Source organism: Oncorhynchus keta, chromosome 29 (genome assembly GCF_023373465.1).
Source record: "Oncorhynchus keta strain PuntledgeMale-10-30-2019 chromosome 29, Oket_V2, whole genome shotgun sequence".
In the NCBI taxonomy this organism is placed as follows: Eukaryota; Metazoa; Chordata; class Actinopteri; order Salmoniformes; family Salmonidae; genus Oncorhynchus; species Oncorhynchus keta.
Window position 1 is genome coordinate 29099738 of NC_068449.1, and position 12938 is coordinate 29112675.

The window sequence follows — 12938 nt, forward strand, 5'->3', positions numbered from 1 at the left end:
CCATACGGTCTCTCCACACCCCCTGAAGGTTGACCCAGACACATACCCAGCTACGTGCCGAGTATGATGGGCTGCAGGTGCAGACCAAGGAGCTGAAGACTAGTCTGAATGGAGCTCAGTTGGAGGTGAACCGCTGGCAGGCCAGATACGACTCAATGAAGGAGCAGCACCAGGGCCTGGACATCTCCATGACCAAGCTGGACAACCACTGTGAGGTACAGAGACGACTGAAAGACCACACCAGGACCTCAATGAGCTACTGCACAAGGGACTGTCTATGTCTAAGATAAAACAGCTCATCTCTATTGTGTGTTCTGTCCCAGTTACTGACGCGTCTGAAGGGGAACCTGGAGGAGGAGAACCACCACCTGCTGAGTCAGATCCAGATGTTGAGCCAACAGAACCAGACCCTTCTGGAGAGAACCATGGAGAGCAAGGAGCTTTACCACGAAGAGCAAAAACAGTACATGTGAGTAGTTGTGTGTGTGTGCGTGCGGGTATATAGAGGGAGATATTTTCTACTGGAATTTGATTTGTTTAATGTCATAAATAAATCGAACAAATCCTGTGTTTCCAGTGACAAGTTGAACTCACTCCGGAGGCAGAAAGAGAAGCTGGAGGAGAAGATCATGGACCAGTACAAGTTCTATGATCCAACCCCTAAAAAGTAAGTTTTGTTACAGTTTGACTTGCTAATCTAAGTCAATGGAATAGGATGACAAATGGATGCATTTAGCAAGCCCGAGGTCCCTGAGTTGTTCCTGGTCAGGTCACATGGTCCGTAAACCCTCCTGACCCTAGCTATGCTACTTGTGGAGAGCTTACTTTGTGGGCCCTAGAGCATACATAGACAGGAAAGAAATATGACGCAAGTGAAGATGACCTATGGCCTGAGGATAGATGGATGTCTGAGTGAAACTGTGATTTCCTGTCTGTCAGGAAGAACCACTGGGCCGGGGCAAAGGCCTTGGCCAAACTCATCAAGCCCAAGAACAGACAGGACAGCTCGAGGGAGAGGGTGCGGAGCGCCCCAGACATCCCCCTGCCTGAACCTCCCACCCTGGACTTCCCTGACATACCTCCCCCCTGCCTCCCCCTCCTCTACCCCCCCGCCAGTCCCGCCTCAGCCTGGACTCTGTGGGGAACCACTCTCAGGAGGAGAACCACCACGGACAGGGGCACTCCCCTACCCTCACCCCCACCCACTCCAGCAGAGGTAAGACTGACACGCGGGTGGGGGGTGGGTTGGGGAACTAAAGGGAAATGCAGTGTATTTTCGTCTACTCATCCAGGATTGTTCTTAACTGAATAAGCAAAGGTGTCAAGGCCATACAGTTCTATTTACCACAAGAGGGAGCTCTAGCTACACACAATCTCACATTTCCTCCCCCTCCAACTCATCTAGCATGTTCTTCATTATCTACTACTTCATTGAGGATCTATTGCATGCCTAAACATTTTAATACTTTAACTCTTCATCTTCTCTGTTGGACTATTTTGGACTCTGTTCATAATGCATGTAGTTAACTACTTTCTTTCACTCACTCATCTCTCTTTCTCCCCCTTCTCTTTGTCATTGTGTGTATAACATAATCCCCTATCATTCAGCACCCCCAGCCCTGCCAGCGGTACTCCCTGTCACAGCAGCCAAGCGGTTTGGTTTTCTGAGGAGTAAGAGCCAGGAGAAAATGAAGGTTCCCAAGACGCCTCTCTCACGGCATTCTCTCTCTAGACAACTTCGCTTCTGGTCCTCCTCTGACATCTCCACCTGTACCACCGAGCCTCTCTTGCCCATCATTGGACAGTTCTAATACCACCACCACCACCACCATCTTTGTCATCTTCATGTTCACCCCCCTTTTTTTATCTGCAACATCTTAACTTTTTGGCCCTCTGTCATAATTTACTTACAGAAAACTGACCTCTTAATGCACACGTTCCTCCCATCACAACATACACTATCACACATACCAACACACACAAACTGAACTCTGAACTGAACCTTTTGAGGCCTCTAGCCTCATACCCTGCACACTCCACTCTGGACTCTGGTTTGACCCTGCAGTAAGTAGCCCTGTTTTGGATTAGAGCCCTCCCCTACTTCAGCCAGCCCTTACTGCAGCTAGCAGCTTTGCCTCTCTCTGTGAAAATGAGATCTGTGTGTCTGTCAACTGATGTTTAATCATGTAAAGTGGGCAACTGAAGAGCGATGACACCAGCCCAATGAAGGCAATTACTCTGTCTGCTGTGTCTCTTAGTCTGGCAGCTGGTATAAATCTCATGTTGCACATGGCTGGATGGGTGATGAGAGGAGAACTTGTTACAGGGGCAATCTGCAATATTTACTGCTGTTTAAAGGGTTGTGCTTTTAATCCCAGTGCAAAGAAAATGCGACATTGGGGAGTGATGTGTGCACATGCTGTCTGTGCTGCGTTGTGTTAGCTTGTGTCACGTTGCTGATAATACGAATGCCTCCAGCTAGCATCACACTGACTCTCCTTGTCAAACGCGCACCACAGTCTAACATTATCCTATCCTTTATTCCATATCCTGTACTCTTATCTGTCTGTCACTCTCTGCCATGCATTTTAGCCTCGCTCTCTGTCCACCTCGTTTCCCTCCACACCATTCATGTTATCCCTTTGCAAAAATACAGAATAGCTGTTCTATTGGATCTATTGATGTCTGAGACTACTAACACTGATGTTTGCATGAATGACCAATCCAATGCTGGACTGAGAGAGGGAGCAGGGAACGCAGTAAGACTAAGGTTTAGAACCAGACCCTGCCGGAGCCAGTAGCCTACCAGACACCCTGCTGTCTGAGACACCACTGTCTTGTAGGCTACCCACACACTCTTTCTCTCTCTCACTTTCTTCCTTTCTCGAGAGTTAGAATCAGACAGGAAACTGCCAAAGCCTTCACTTCCTATAGAATAGTACAACTGCCAGTGTTCTATTCTGTCTCAGCAGTCCAGGGTTCAGTCTGACTTACTTTAAAGGGATTTAGCTTTTTATTCTTTGGTGAAAAGGAAAAGTCTGATCAGATAGAAACATTTTGTAGGTCCAAAATGCATCTAAAAACCATTGATGTGCGTACAGTATCTTGCCATTTGGAATGTGGTCTGACTGAAGAAATGCTAGTTGAGACTATTGTATATCATTGTGTCCTGTAGCAAATGTGCAAATGGAGTCAACTTGTGTCCTTTGAAAGCTTTTGCTGACACTTGCGCTTCACTGCTCTAGCACGCACTTGTCTACCTGCCCTAACTGTCCACTGTCCAGCAGCCTCCAGCTCACCTGCCTCTGCTGTGTGGAGAATGGGGTTGTTTGTTTGGACGGATGTGGTACCATCAGAGATACGAACTGCTCTGTTATTGTTCCCCTAGCACTAAACGACAGTGGAGTGTCCCGAGGCAGGGAGCTGTACCGAATTCCAGGGGGTAGCGGTGAGAGTGTCAATGGCACAGAAGAGCTCTACGCCAGAAGAAGAGGTGTGGAGCTAGGGGGTGCTGCTCACTCCACCCTCGCCAACCACACCTCCACTTCAGGCCTGACGCTCAACTCGAGCTCCAGGCCTGGACGCAGACCCAAAGGTACGGTAGGCCCCAATGCCCATTTACTGACTAGCTGCCATCTTCACTGTTAAGATGTCGTGATGTAGTGTAGATCTGCAGTATGTTCTTTCTATGAAACTACACGTTTGCTTATGTCTCTTCTTAAAGTCAGTAATTAAGTTTCCATTCACAGTTAAGTGAAGTCATTCCGTTAAATCAAGATGGATGTGATGGAAAAACGATGTCTGTACAATGTCATACATGTTGACAGACAATTTGTTTGTTTGACATGGTGTGATGTTTTTGAGTCGGTAAAATGTATTATGCGGTGGAAAGTCCTTTATGCCCACGAGTCACGTGATGATATGCTATGTTGTACTACCACAACAACGTGGAAAAGCGTTGCGTTTGTAGGCAGATTAAATAAGTTCAACTTCATGGTGGTTAACTGATGGATGGTGATGAGCTTGATGCAAATTTACAATAAATATCAAGGGTATTATTTTGAATGCTGGTGACATGATGATCGACTCTTGGCTGCGAATGATCAAATACATAATAATGCTCTTATCCATATCTCTTCATAACCTATCCCGTCGACTTTTATTAGCGACCTGTTGTCTAGAGAGAATGTCCCAAAACCGGATGGGGCAAGCTTGCAATTTATAGCAACCGTTTTTGTGACAACGCCATCGGTAGAGTTTAAAATGTGATGGAACCCCATTCAATGAATCAAATGTGTTCATAAAAGCCCTTTTTACGTCACCAGTTGTCACAAAGTGCTTATACAGAAACTCAGCCTAATACCCCAAAGAGTGAGCTATGCAGATGTAGAAGCATGGTGGCGAGGAAAAACTCATTAAAAAAGGCAGGAACCTAGGAAGAAACCTAGAGGAACTAGGCTCTGAGAGGTGGCCAGTCCTCTTCTGGCTGTGCCTGGTGGAGATTATAAGAGTACATGGCCATTAAGGCCAGATCGTTCTTCAAGATGTTCAAACGTTCATAGATGACCAGCAGGGTCAAATAATAATCAGTGGTTGTAGATGGTGCAACAGGTCAGAAGTTAATGTCAGTTGGCTTTTCATAGCCAAGCATTCATTCAGAGTGTGAGACGGCAAGTGCGGTAGAGGGGGTCGAAACGGCATTGAACTTTAAATTCAGTGCATGGAAACTTCACCGCCAAAGTGATTTATGTGCACTGCGTTATTACACACAGCATTTTATCCACAAGAAATCAGTTTGATGGACGAGTACCTCCAGTGAGAGAACATGCATTTTTTTTTATGCAGGTTTTAGAATATTTGCATGAAAATCTGTCGCCAATTGGATGGAAACCCATCTAGTGTTCCAGAATAACACCAAACGGGTGACTTAAATCCCTAATCTCCCAGAGCGCAGTGCTGAAAATTGACACGTCACTTAGTCTACCAAGAGGTCAGTTATCAGTGTTTTGGAATAATTCTGCCATCCTTTGTCAATCACAGTCGGAACATTTAGTTTACTTTCCTTGAAACCTTGTGGTCCAATCTCAGAACTTTGTCCCATCAACTGGAGAATAGTTACACAAACACTTACAGGAAGGAGCCTTGTGGCTCAAGGAGACATCATCGTACCGAGCCAGTTGTTACATTATGTTAATCAGTAGCAACATTTTAATTCAGTATGTAGAAGTGTGAAGTGGATTATCTATAGTTGATATACTGTGTATAAACATGGGGTTTTCCTACAGCTTAGAAATATCCCCTTAATCATCCTTAAACACTACTGCCCTTTTAGTGTGCACAGTTTTAATTGTAAAGTTTTAATTGTAAAGTGGGACAGTATCAGCATGTGTGGTTACCTGTCTGTTGGGACAAATGACTCGTAACACACATACCTTCATCTCTCGTATCAATATGAGAGATGACGTGGCGGAGTAACTCACTTCCCTCTGTGCTCTGCAGGTTTTATCCACGAGGACGACCCTCGGGTTCACTCCCCCGACGCCCTGTTTGGGAGCAGTATCCATGGAAACGCAGGTAAAAGACCAGGCTGATCAATACAAGTTCAGACGGCTGCTGGACCCTTGGGCTCCCTTTCACTCTCTGTCCCGCTCTCTGTTTCATTCTTTCTTGCTCTCTTTCCCGCCTCTGTCTTTTTCTCTGCAGGTTATCGACCAGGTTCTGCTGAGCTCAGCCGCAACACCTCCAGCAGCAACTCTCCTGTTAACTGCAAAGGTACAACCAACATTATGCCTATCTGCAAACCCTGCAAATTACTTCAATAGATGCCATTTTATGTTTAACTGATTTCTATACCAGATTTGTCATTATATTGGGCATGTCTCAGGGCCATTGTTTTAGCCTGCTTTCTAGTACTATTCCCCCACTGTGGATTTAAGTCGTTTTCAGCGTTTAGTTGACTAAAAAGCAATACTGTATCTCTTATCCTGATTGTTTATCTTTACCTCTTTACCTCCCTCTGTCCATCTAGATTCCCTGGAGCGCCTGCAGGGCCGTTCTGCCAGCCTGTCCAGTGATGACGTAGTGGGCGTTAGTCACGACGTCTCCCACTCCCTGTCTCTCCCCCGGAGCTCCACGGTTCCCTACGACGCCCATACACACACCCCGACCAAGAGGAGTGCACCCCGGCCGGGCCGCCACCGAACCTCCTCCCCTGGCAGCGATATGGTCACCTTGGAAGAGTTCCTGGAGGAGAGCAACACCCTCTCACCACCAACTGTAAGAATAGAGGGATAATGTGTCATAGGGAGATGGATGAATGGTTTGGGATGTGGATGTTTTCTCTATATACACACAATACCCCATAATGATGATGTAAAATTGTTTTTTTTAATGTATAAAAAATAAACTGATTACATGTAGGTATTCAGACACTTTTCTCAGTACTTTGTTGATTCTGTAATTGCTGCCAAAGGTGCTTCGAGTCTTCTTGGGTGTGACGCTACAAGTTTGGCACACCTGTATTTGGGGAGTTTCTCCCATTCTTCTCTGCAGATCCTCTCAAGCGCTGTCAGGTTGGATGAGGAGTGTTGCTGCACAGCTATGTTCAGGTCTCTTCAGAGATGGTAGATCGGGTACAAGTCCGGGCTGTGGCTGGGCCACTCAAGGACGTAGAGACTTGTCCCGAAGCCACTCCTGCATTGTCTTGGTTGTGTTCTTAGGGTCGTTGTCTGTTGGAAGATGAACCGTCACCCCAGTCTGACGTCCTGAATGCTCTGGAGCAGGTTTTCATCAAGGATCTTTCTGTACTTTGCTCCATTCATCTTTCCCTCGATCCTGACTGGTCTCCCAGTCCCTGCTGCTGAAAAACATCCCTACATCATGATGCTGTTACCACCATGCTTCACTGTAGGGATGGTGCCAGGTTTCCTCCAGACATGATGCTTGGCATTCAGGCTAAAGATTTCAATCAAACCAGAGAATCTTGTTTCTCATGGTCTGAGAGTCATTTAGGTGCCTTTTGGCAAACTCCAAGCGGGCGGTCGTGTTCCTTTACGGAGGAGTGGCTTCCACCTGGCCACTCTACTATAAACGCCTGATTGGTGGAGTGCTGAAGAGATGGTTGTCCCTCTGGAAATGTATTTTATCTCCACAGAGGAACTCTGGAGCACTGTCAGATTAACCATTGGGTTCTTGGTCACCTCCCTGACCAAGGCCCTTCTCTCCCAATTGCTCCATTTGGCTGGACGGCCAGCTCTATAGAGAGTCTTGGTGGTTCCAAACTTCTTCAATTTAAGAATGATGGCAGCCACCGTGTTCATCGGGACCTTCAATGCTGCAGACATTTTTTGGTACCCTTCCCCAGATCTGTGCCTCTACACGTTCCTGCCTTGGAGCTCTACGGACAGTTCCTTCAACCTCATGGCTTGGTTTTGTTCTGACATGCACTGTCAACTGTGGAACCTTATATAGACGGGTGTGTGCCTTTCCAAATCATGTCCAATCAATTGACTTGACCACAGGTGGACTCCAATCAAGTTGTAGAAACATCTCAAGAATGATCAATGGAAACAGGGATACATCTGAGCTCAGTTTCGAGTCTCATAAGCAAAGGGTCTGAATACTTATGTAAATAAGGTATTTCTGTTTTTTTTTTTTTAATACATTTGCAAAGATAATCTAAAACCGGTTTTCGCTTTGTTATTATGGGGTGTTGTGTGTAGATTGATGAAACAAATACAGATATTTCATTGATTGTAGAAGAAGGATGTAATGTTACAAAATGTGGAAAAAGTCAAGGGGCCTGAATAATTTCTGAATGCACTGTACATCAACCACTGTACGAACTTGCACGTTATATGCCATAAAGTGATGTATGGTGGTTTGGCATGGATGGACTCGTGGATATAGCTTCTAGTTTAATATGACACATTCTGAGTTCATTTTCCCAACCAGCTATAAGCATATAGTGTCATAGAGAAATGGATGAAAGGTGTGGGAAGGCGTTGTGGCTTCAATTGAAGTGATGCTACATAAAGCACAGCTTCCCTCTCTCCAGCCCCTCTGCAGGAGAACTCCTCTCCACCAACAGCTCCTCTGACTGAGGCTCTGTATTTGTACCACCAGGCCAGGGTGATGGATGGGTGGCACTGTTAGTTTTTGGTCATTCACCTCACTTGACAGGCTTTTGTAGATGAAATGTTAGGACGTGCACATCTACACACTCTCCATTCACCTCACTTCCTAACTCACACAGTAAATAAAATGGTCATCACCTAGCGGGCATACTGTGGCAACAGGGGGGGGGGTTCAACACCACACAATGTACATTTTTCTTTCTCGCTCTTTTTCGCCATGTCTCTTGTTCTCTTCCCACCTCTGTTTTAAAGAATGTAGAGATCAATCATTTTCACTTCCCTGACTAACCACCTAAATCAGTGTAAAATGGGTTAACACGCCTAAAGTGTTTGCCTACAAACCTGACTAAATGTGATTTGAGATGTGTTCATGCCTAAACACACTCACATTTACCTGCATCCCAAAGTGCTGTATCAATCAACATCTGAGCAGTGGTGTTACCTCCCATAGTCCCTCTATTTTTAATGGTGCAGGTAGATGAGACCAAATCAATACTTCTCTTTGTTTATGAAGGCATTTCTTCTTCCTCATTAGATTAGCTTTGTTTTCTCATGTCGTTGGCTGTTAGCCTTTGTGAGCAGCGGGCCGCTCTGCTTGTCTTTCCATTAATGTAATATCATTTATATAGTGCTGCAGTGAGATGTGTATGGTCCCTGGTGTTGTAAACACATTCCCTAATGAATCTGCATCATAGAGGCATAGGCAGACAGACCCATGGGCCATATTTCCAGGAATCTTTATACTGTTTAACAATAGACAATCTAAACAAGCACTTCACTGATTGGATCAGTCCTGAGTCCCATGTTGTCTGTACAGTAGTCCAGGTAGTTGAACATGGACAATAATAGCTTTGGATGGATTCCCTCTGTGTGGTAAGGGTTTGGTGTTGAAGTCTACTTCCTTGATTCATCTAAGTGCTGTGTGTCCGTCGCCCTCATCCCTCCCCTCAGGTGCAGACAGGCAGTCAGGAGGACCTGATGGAGGACTACTTCAGCAGAACAGGAGAGCGGGAGAGATCCACCTCCGGCCGGCCTGCTCTGAGAGATGGAGCCAAGACCCCAACCAGCTATGTCACACCCACCGTGAAGAGAGACACAGACCTCCAACGGGCCGGCGAGGTGCCAGGCAGGAACTCTAAACCAGGCCAGAGCGTCAGGCCCATCGTCCGGCTCCCTGAGGGATCCACCTCCACACCCCAGTCCCAGACCCTACCCAACCGGGCCAGCAACGGGTTAGGGACAGGGGGGCGGCCCTCACCCCTGGGACCTCCTACACCCCGTGGAGGTGGTCTGGGCAGCAGCAGTCTGTCTCGGACCTTCAGCCTGGCCTCTGCTGACCTGCTGCGCTCAAACGGTCCAGATAGCTACCGGACAGACAGGGAGGCAGGTTGCTCACCCAGCCAGAGTGGAGGTGGTGGAAGTGTGGACGGGGTGGTCAGGAGGCCTGGGGCTGGAGCCATGGCCAGGGAGCGCCCCCACTCTGCCAGGCTAGCAGGACCCTCGGACATAGACCCCCGCAGGCTACCTCTGACTCCACCCAAAGAGGAACCACTCAGCCTGACCCTTCCCCAGCACCTCTCCTCCTCCCTATCCTTGCAGCCCGAGCGATACGGAGGAAGAACAACACCAGGCTCCGCCCCCAGGAACAATGGACCCAGCACCGGACAACAACAGGGACGACCCAACCCCCAGCAGAATCAGCAGAACCATCGTGGGGAGGTTGCCATGGTGACACCAGTTAGGGCAGTGCCGGCTCTGAGACTGGAGGAGGCACAGGAGGAAGAGGTGCAGCGCAGAGAGGCGCGGCTACAGGCGAACTCCCCGTTACTGAAGAAACCGGAGGTGGGAGGAGGAGGGGGGCTGAGCTGTGGCACAGGGGAGCCCCCCACGAGCACCCCTGCCTCCCCAGACCCCAATAATGACCCCCAGACTGTGTGGTATGAATATGGCTGTGTCTAGGAGCCATTAGTGTAGTTACAGACCACAGCCCCAGTACTGTACAAACACTGTTCTTCCTGCTAAACCACAGGATGTCTGGCCTGGTCTTGTCTGGCACTCCTAGGCTGGTCCTTACTGTACTGGATATATCCTTTATGATTCGGACTGTTTGAAACTTCCTAACTGTAATCTTTAATGGTGAAACCGCCAACAACAAAGAAGTTACTGCACACAACGAACACTGTTTTTCCCCTCAGACATTATTACACGCACGACAGGAGAGCAAAATATGTACTGCTTGTTTGTTTTTTTTACCATGCTGCGCAACGTCTTCTCAGCTCGGCATCAAAAACAATAACGGCGTTGCTGTGGCGGCCAGTGGCGCTGTTTCCCCCTACTGCGGATTCTATCTTTAAAGCTTCATAAAGAAGATGCAGCCACACAGAGACCACCTCAATCAACACACAACCGGGGCCTGTCCCCGCTGGAAAAACACATGGTTGATTTGATTTGCATGACCAAGGGACCACCAGTATCGCAGTTACATTAGCACATGAATGTTTTGAGGAAGACAAAAGGCACTAGGGAGCGACGAATGTATTTTAATATTTTTCTATTGGACACCACTGATTCCCCTCAGCTCTCTGTGCATTGTGTATACAACCTTGGCCTTGTCCAAGAAGTTATATTCTGAATCTGAAAAACAAACATTTTGGGGAAGGAGAAAAGAACCACTCCCAGAGTAATTGCATGGTAATTTCTGTCCTCCATCTTTAGGAGCTTAAGGACAGACAGTGTTTGATTGTCTCAACACAGCCTCGGAGTAACACATTACTGGAAAAAGGTCTGCTCCAACTTTGAACATACTGTTTTCTGTTGTGGCCTGTGGGTGACCAAACTATGGGCTTTGTGAAACTGGCTTGTGGGGAGCATGTAATTCATCCCATATCTGTCCTTGTGCACGCGAGGCAGGACGAGAAAGTAGAGTGAGAGAGCACCGCACTGACCAACTTCCGAAAAGAGAAAAAGCAGGGATTTTGTAGCAAGAGAGGGCATACTTTTTAAATGAAAGGAGTGAAGGAGGATTGAGAAAGTGATGGAGATGGAGTGAAAGTGAGTAAAAAAAAAAAAAAAAAAAAAGATGGACAAAGATGGAAATGGTGACATGATGATTAAAACGGATGAAGATGAGTTAGAGATTGGTCAGGTTGAGAAATAAAACGGTGAAATATTTCATACTGTCCATGACTGAGCACCGTGAATGCCCCCAGAAACTAGTGTCTATACCAGAGCTCTCCAACCCTGTTCCCGGAGAGATACCCTTATGTAGGTTTTCACTCCAACCCCAGTTGTAACTAACCTGATTCAGCTAATTATTAGAATCTGGTGCACTAGATTGGAGTTAAAGTGAAAATGTACAGGACGGTTGGAGAGCCCTGCTATATACAGTAGAACACTGTCAGTTTTGATGTTTTCTATATGCATATGATGAATATTATTTTCCAAAATCATTCCAAAAAGCACTATACAATGAAGTAGATAATGAGTCTGAACACTGGATACATTTTTACTACAGAAAACGAGTACATTGTCGACCAAGGGGTAAGGGTTTGTCTTTTTCATTTTGAGTTCTTGATAGTGTTAAATGTATGTTTGTTTTTTTAGACTGTCTGCTACCCAGCTATAAAATGGCAATTAAGACTCAATGTATTTATGTTCCCCTCGATGATAAAACTACAGTTTATCTGCATGTTTTTTCTTTCTCACCTAAATGCGTTTGTTGTGAAGTGAACAGTGTGTGTTTCATTGTAAGGGTGGTGGTGTTTGAATTGTGCACAACTTCATTAATTCAAAAAGTAGCGATGCGTTTTCTGTATTCGTAAAAAGTCAGTGGATAAAATTCTAATTAGACTCCTGTATTAGGTGGATGATTAGTCTGCCTGTTACAGTGTAACAATGCATCAGATGACTATATAGAGCGTGAAAATTGACCATATTTGGCACTTTTCTCTACTAAATCAAATTTCCCTTCCACAGCTGTTCTCTTCAGATTGATGAAAGGTTGGTATGGTTGGCATTCCCAAGAGAAATATCATCTGTTTTGCATTGAATCTCGTGTGTGTGTGTGTGTGTGTGTGTGTGTGTGTGTGTGTGTGCGCACACACACCTATGCACAATATGTGTGCCATCACCATGTGTACAGGTGTCTAAGGTCTTGTCTAACTGGTGCACAGTTCCTGTGTGTAATGTACAGTAGGTTAGAGATTTGATTTTGATAATCATGACCAAACACTACTAAAAAATGACTGGAGTTCTAAAAGACACACCTACCAACATGCACAGATACTGAAATGAAAATATTGCAAATGTTTTCATCGCTTAATGTAGATACATAGACCTTTTCTGTCCAAAAACAATGGAAACCTTTTTTAAATAAAGATTTGTAAAATGATGATTCTCCTGACTCACTTTTGTATATGTAGTGTAGCCCTACAAAGAATGTGGACACCCCCTGAAATTAGTGTATTTGCCTATTTTAGCCACACCTGTTTCTGACAATGTAAAATTTAGCATACATGCAGTCTCCATAGACAAACATTGGCAGTAGAATGGCCTTACTGAAGAGCTCAGTGACTTTCAACATGGCACTGTCATAGGATACAACCTTTCCAAGTCAGTTAGTCAAACTTCTGCCCTGCTAGAGCTTCCCCGGTCAACTGTAAGAGCTGTTACTTTGCGTAAAAGTCTAGGAGCAACAGCAGCTCCGTCTCAAAGTGGTAGGTCGCACAATCTCACATAACGGGATCGGCGAGTACTGAAGAACGCAAAAATCACCGGCCCTCGGTTGCAACACTCACTAAGGAG

At 46.0% G+C, this 12938-nt stretch overlaps 1 protein-coding gene across 1 annotated transcript in view; it reads left to right on the plus strand.

The window, feature by feature from the left end:
• The window catches only part of LOC118362681 (protein Daple-like), a 75223-nt gene extending 62698 nt beyond the window's left edge, over positions 1-12525 (plus strand). Inside the window, exons 24-33 of the mRNA XM_052485221.1 lie at positions 29-215; positions 324-469; positions 578-667; positions 940-1216; positions 1609-1654; positions 3389-3595; positions 5500-5574; positions 5704-5772; positions 6029-6276; positions 9087-12525. Coding sequence (XP_052341181.1) covers positions 29-215; positions 324-469; positions 578-667; positions 940-1216; positions 1609-1654; positions 3389-3595; positions 5500-5574; positions 5704-5772; positions 6029-6276; positions 9087-10094 — 2353 coding nt within the window. The 3' untranslated portion in view covers positions 10095-12525. The remainder of the gene's footprint in view (positions 1-28; positions 216-323; positions 470-577; positions 668-939; positions 1217-1608; positions 1655-3388; positions 3596-5499; positions 5575-5703; positions 5773-6028; positions 6277-9086) is intronic.
• The last annotated feature ends 413 nt before the right edge of the window (positions 12526-12938 follow it).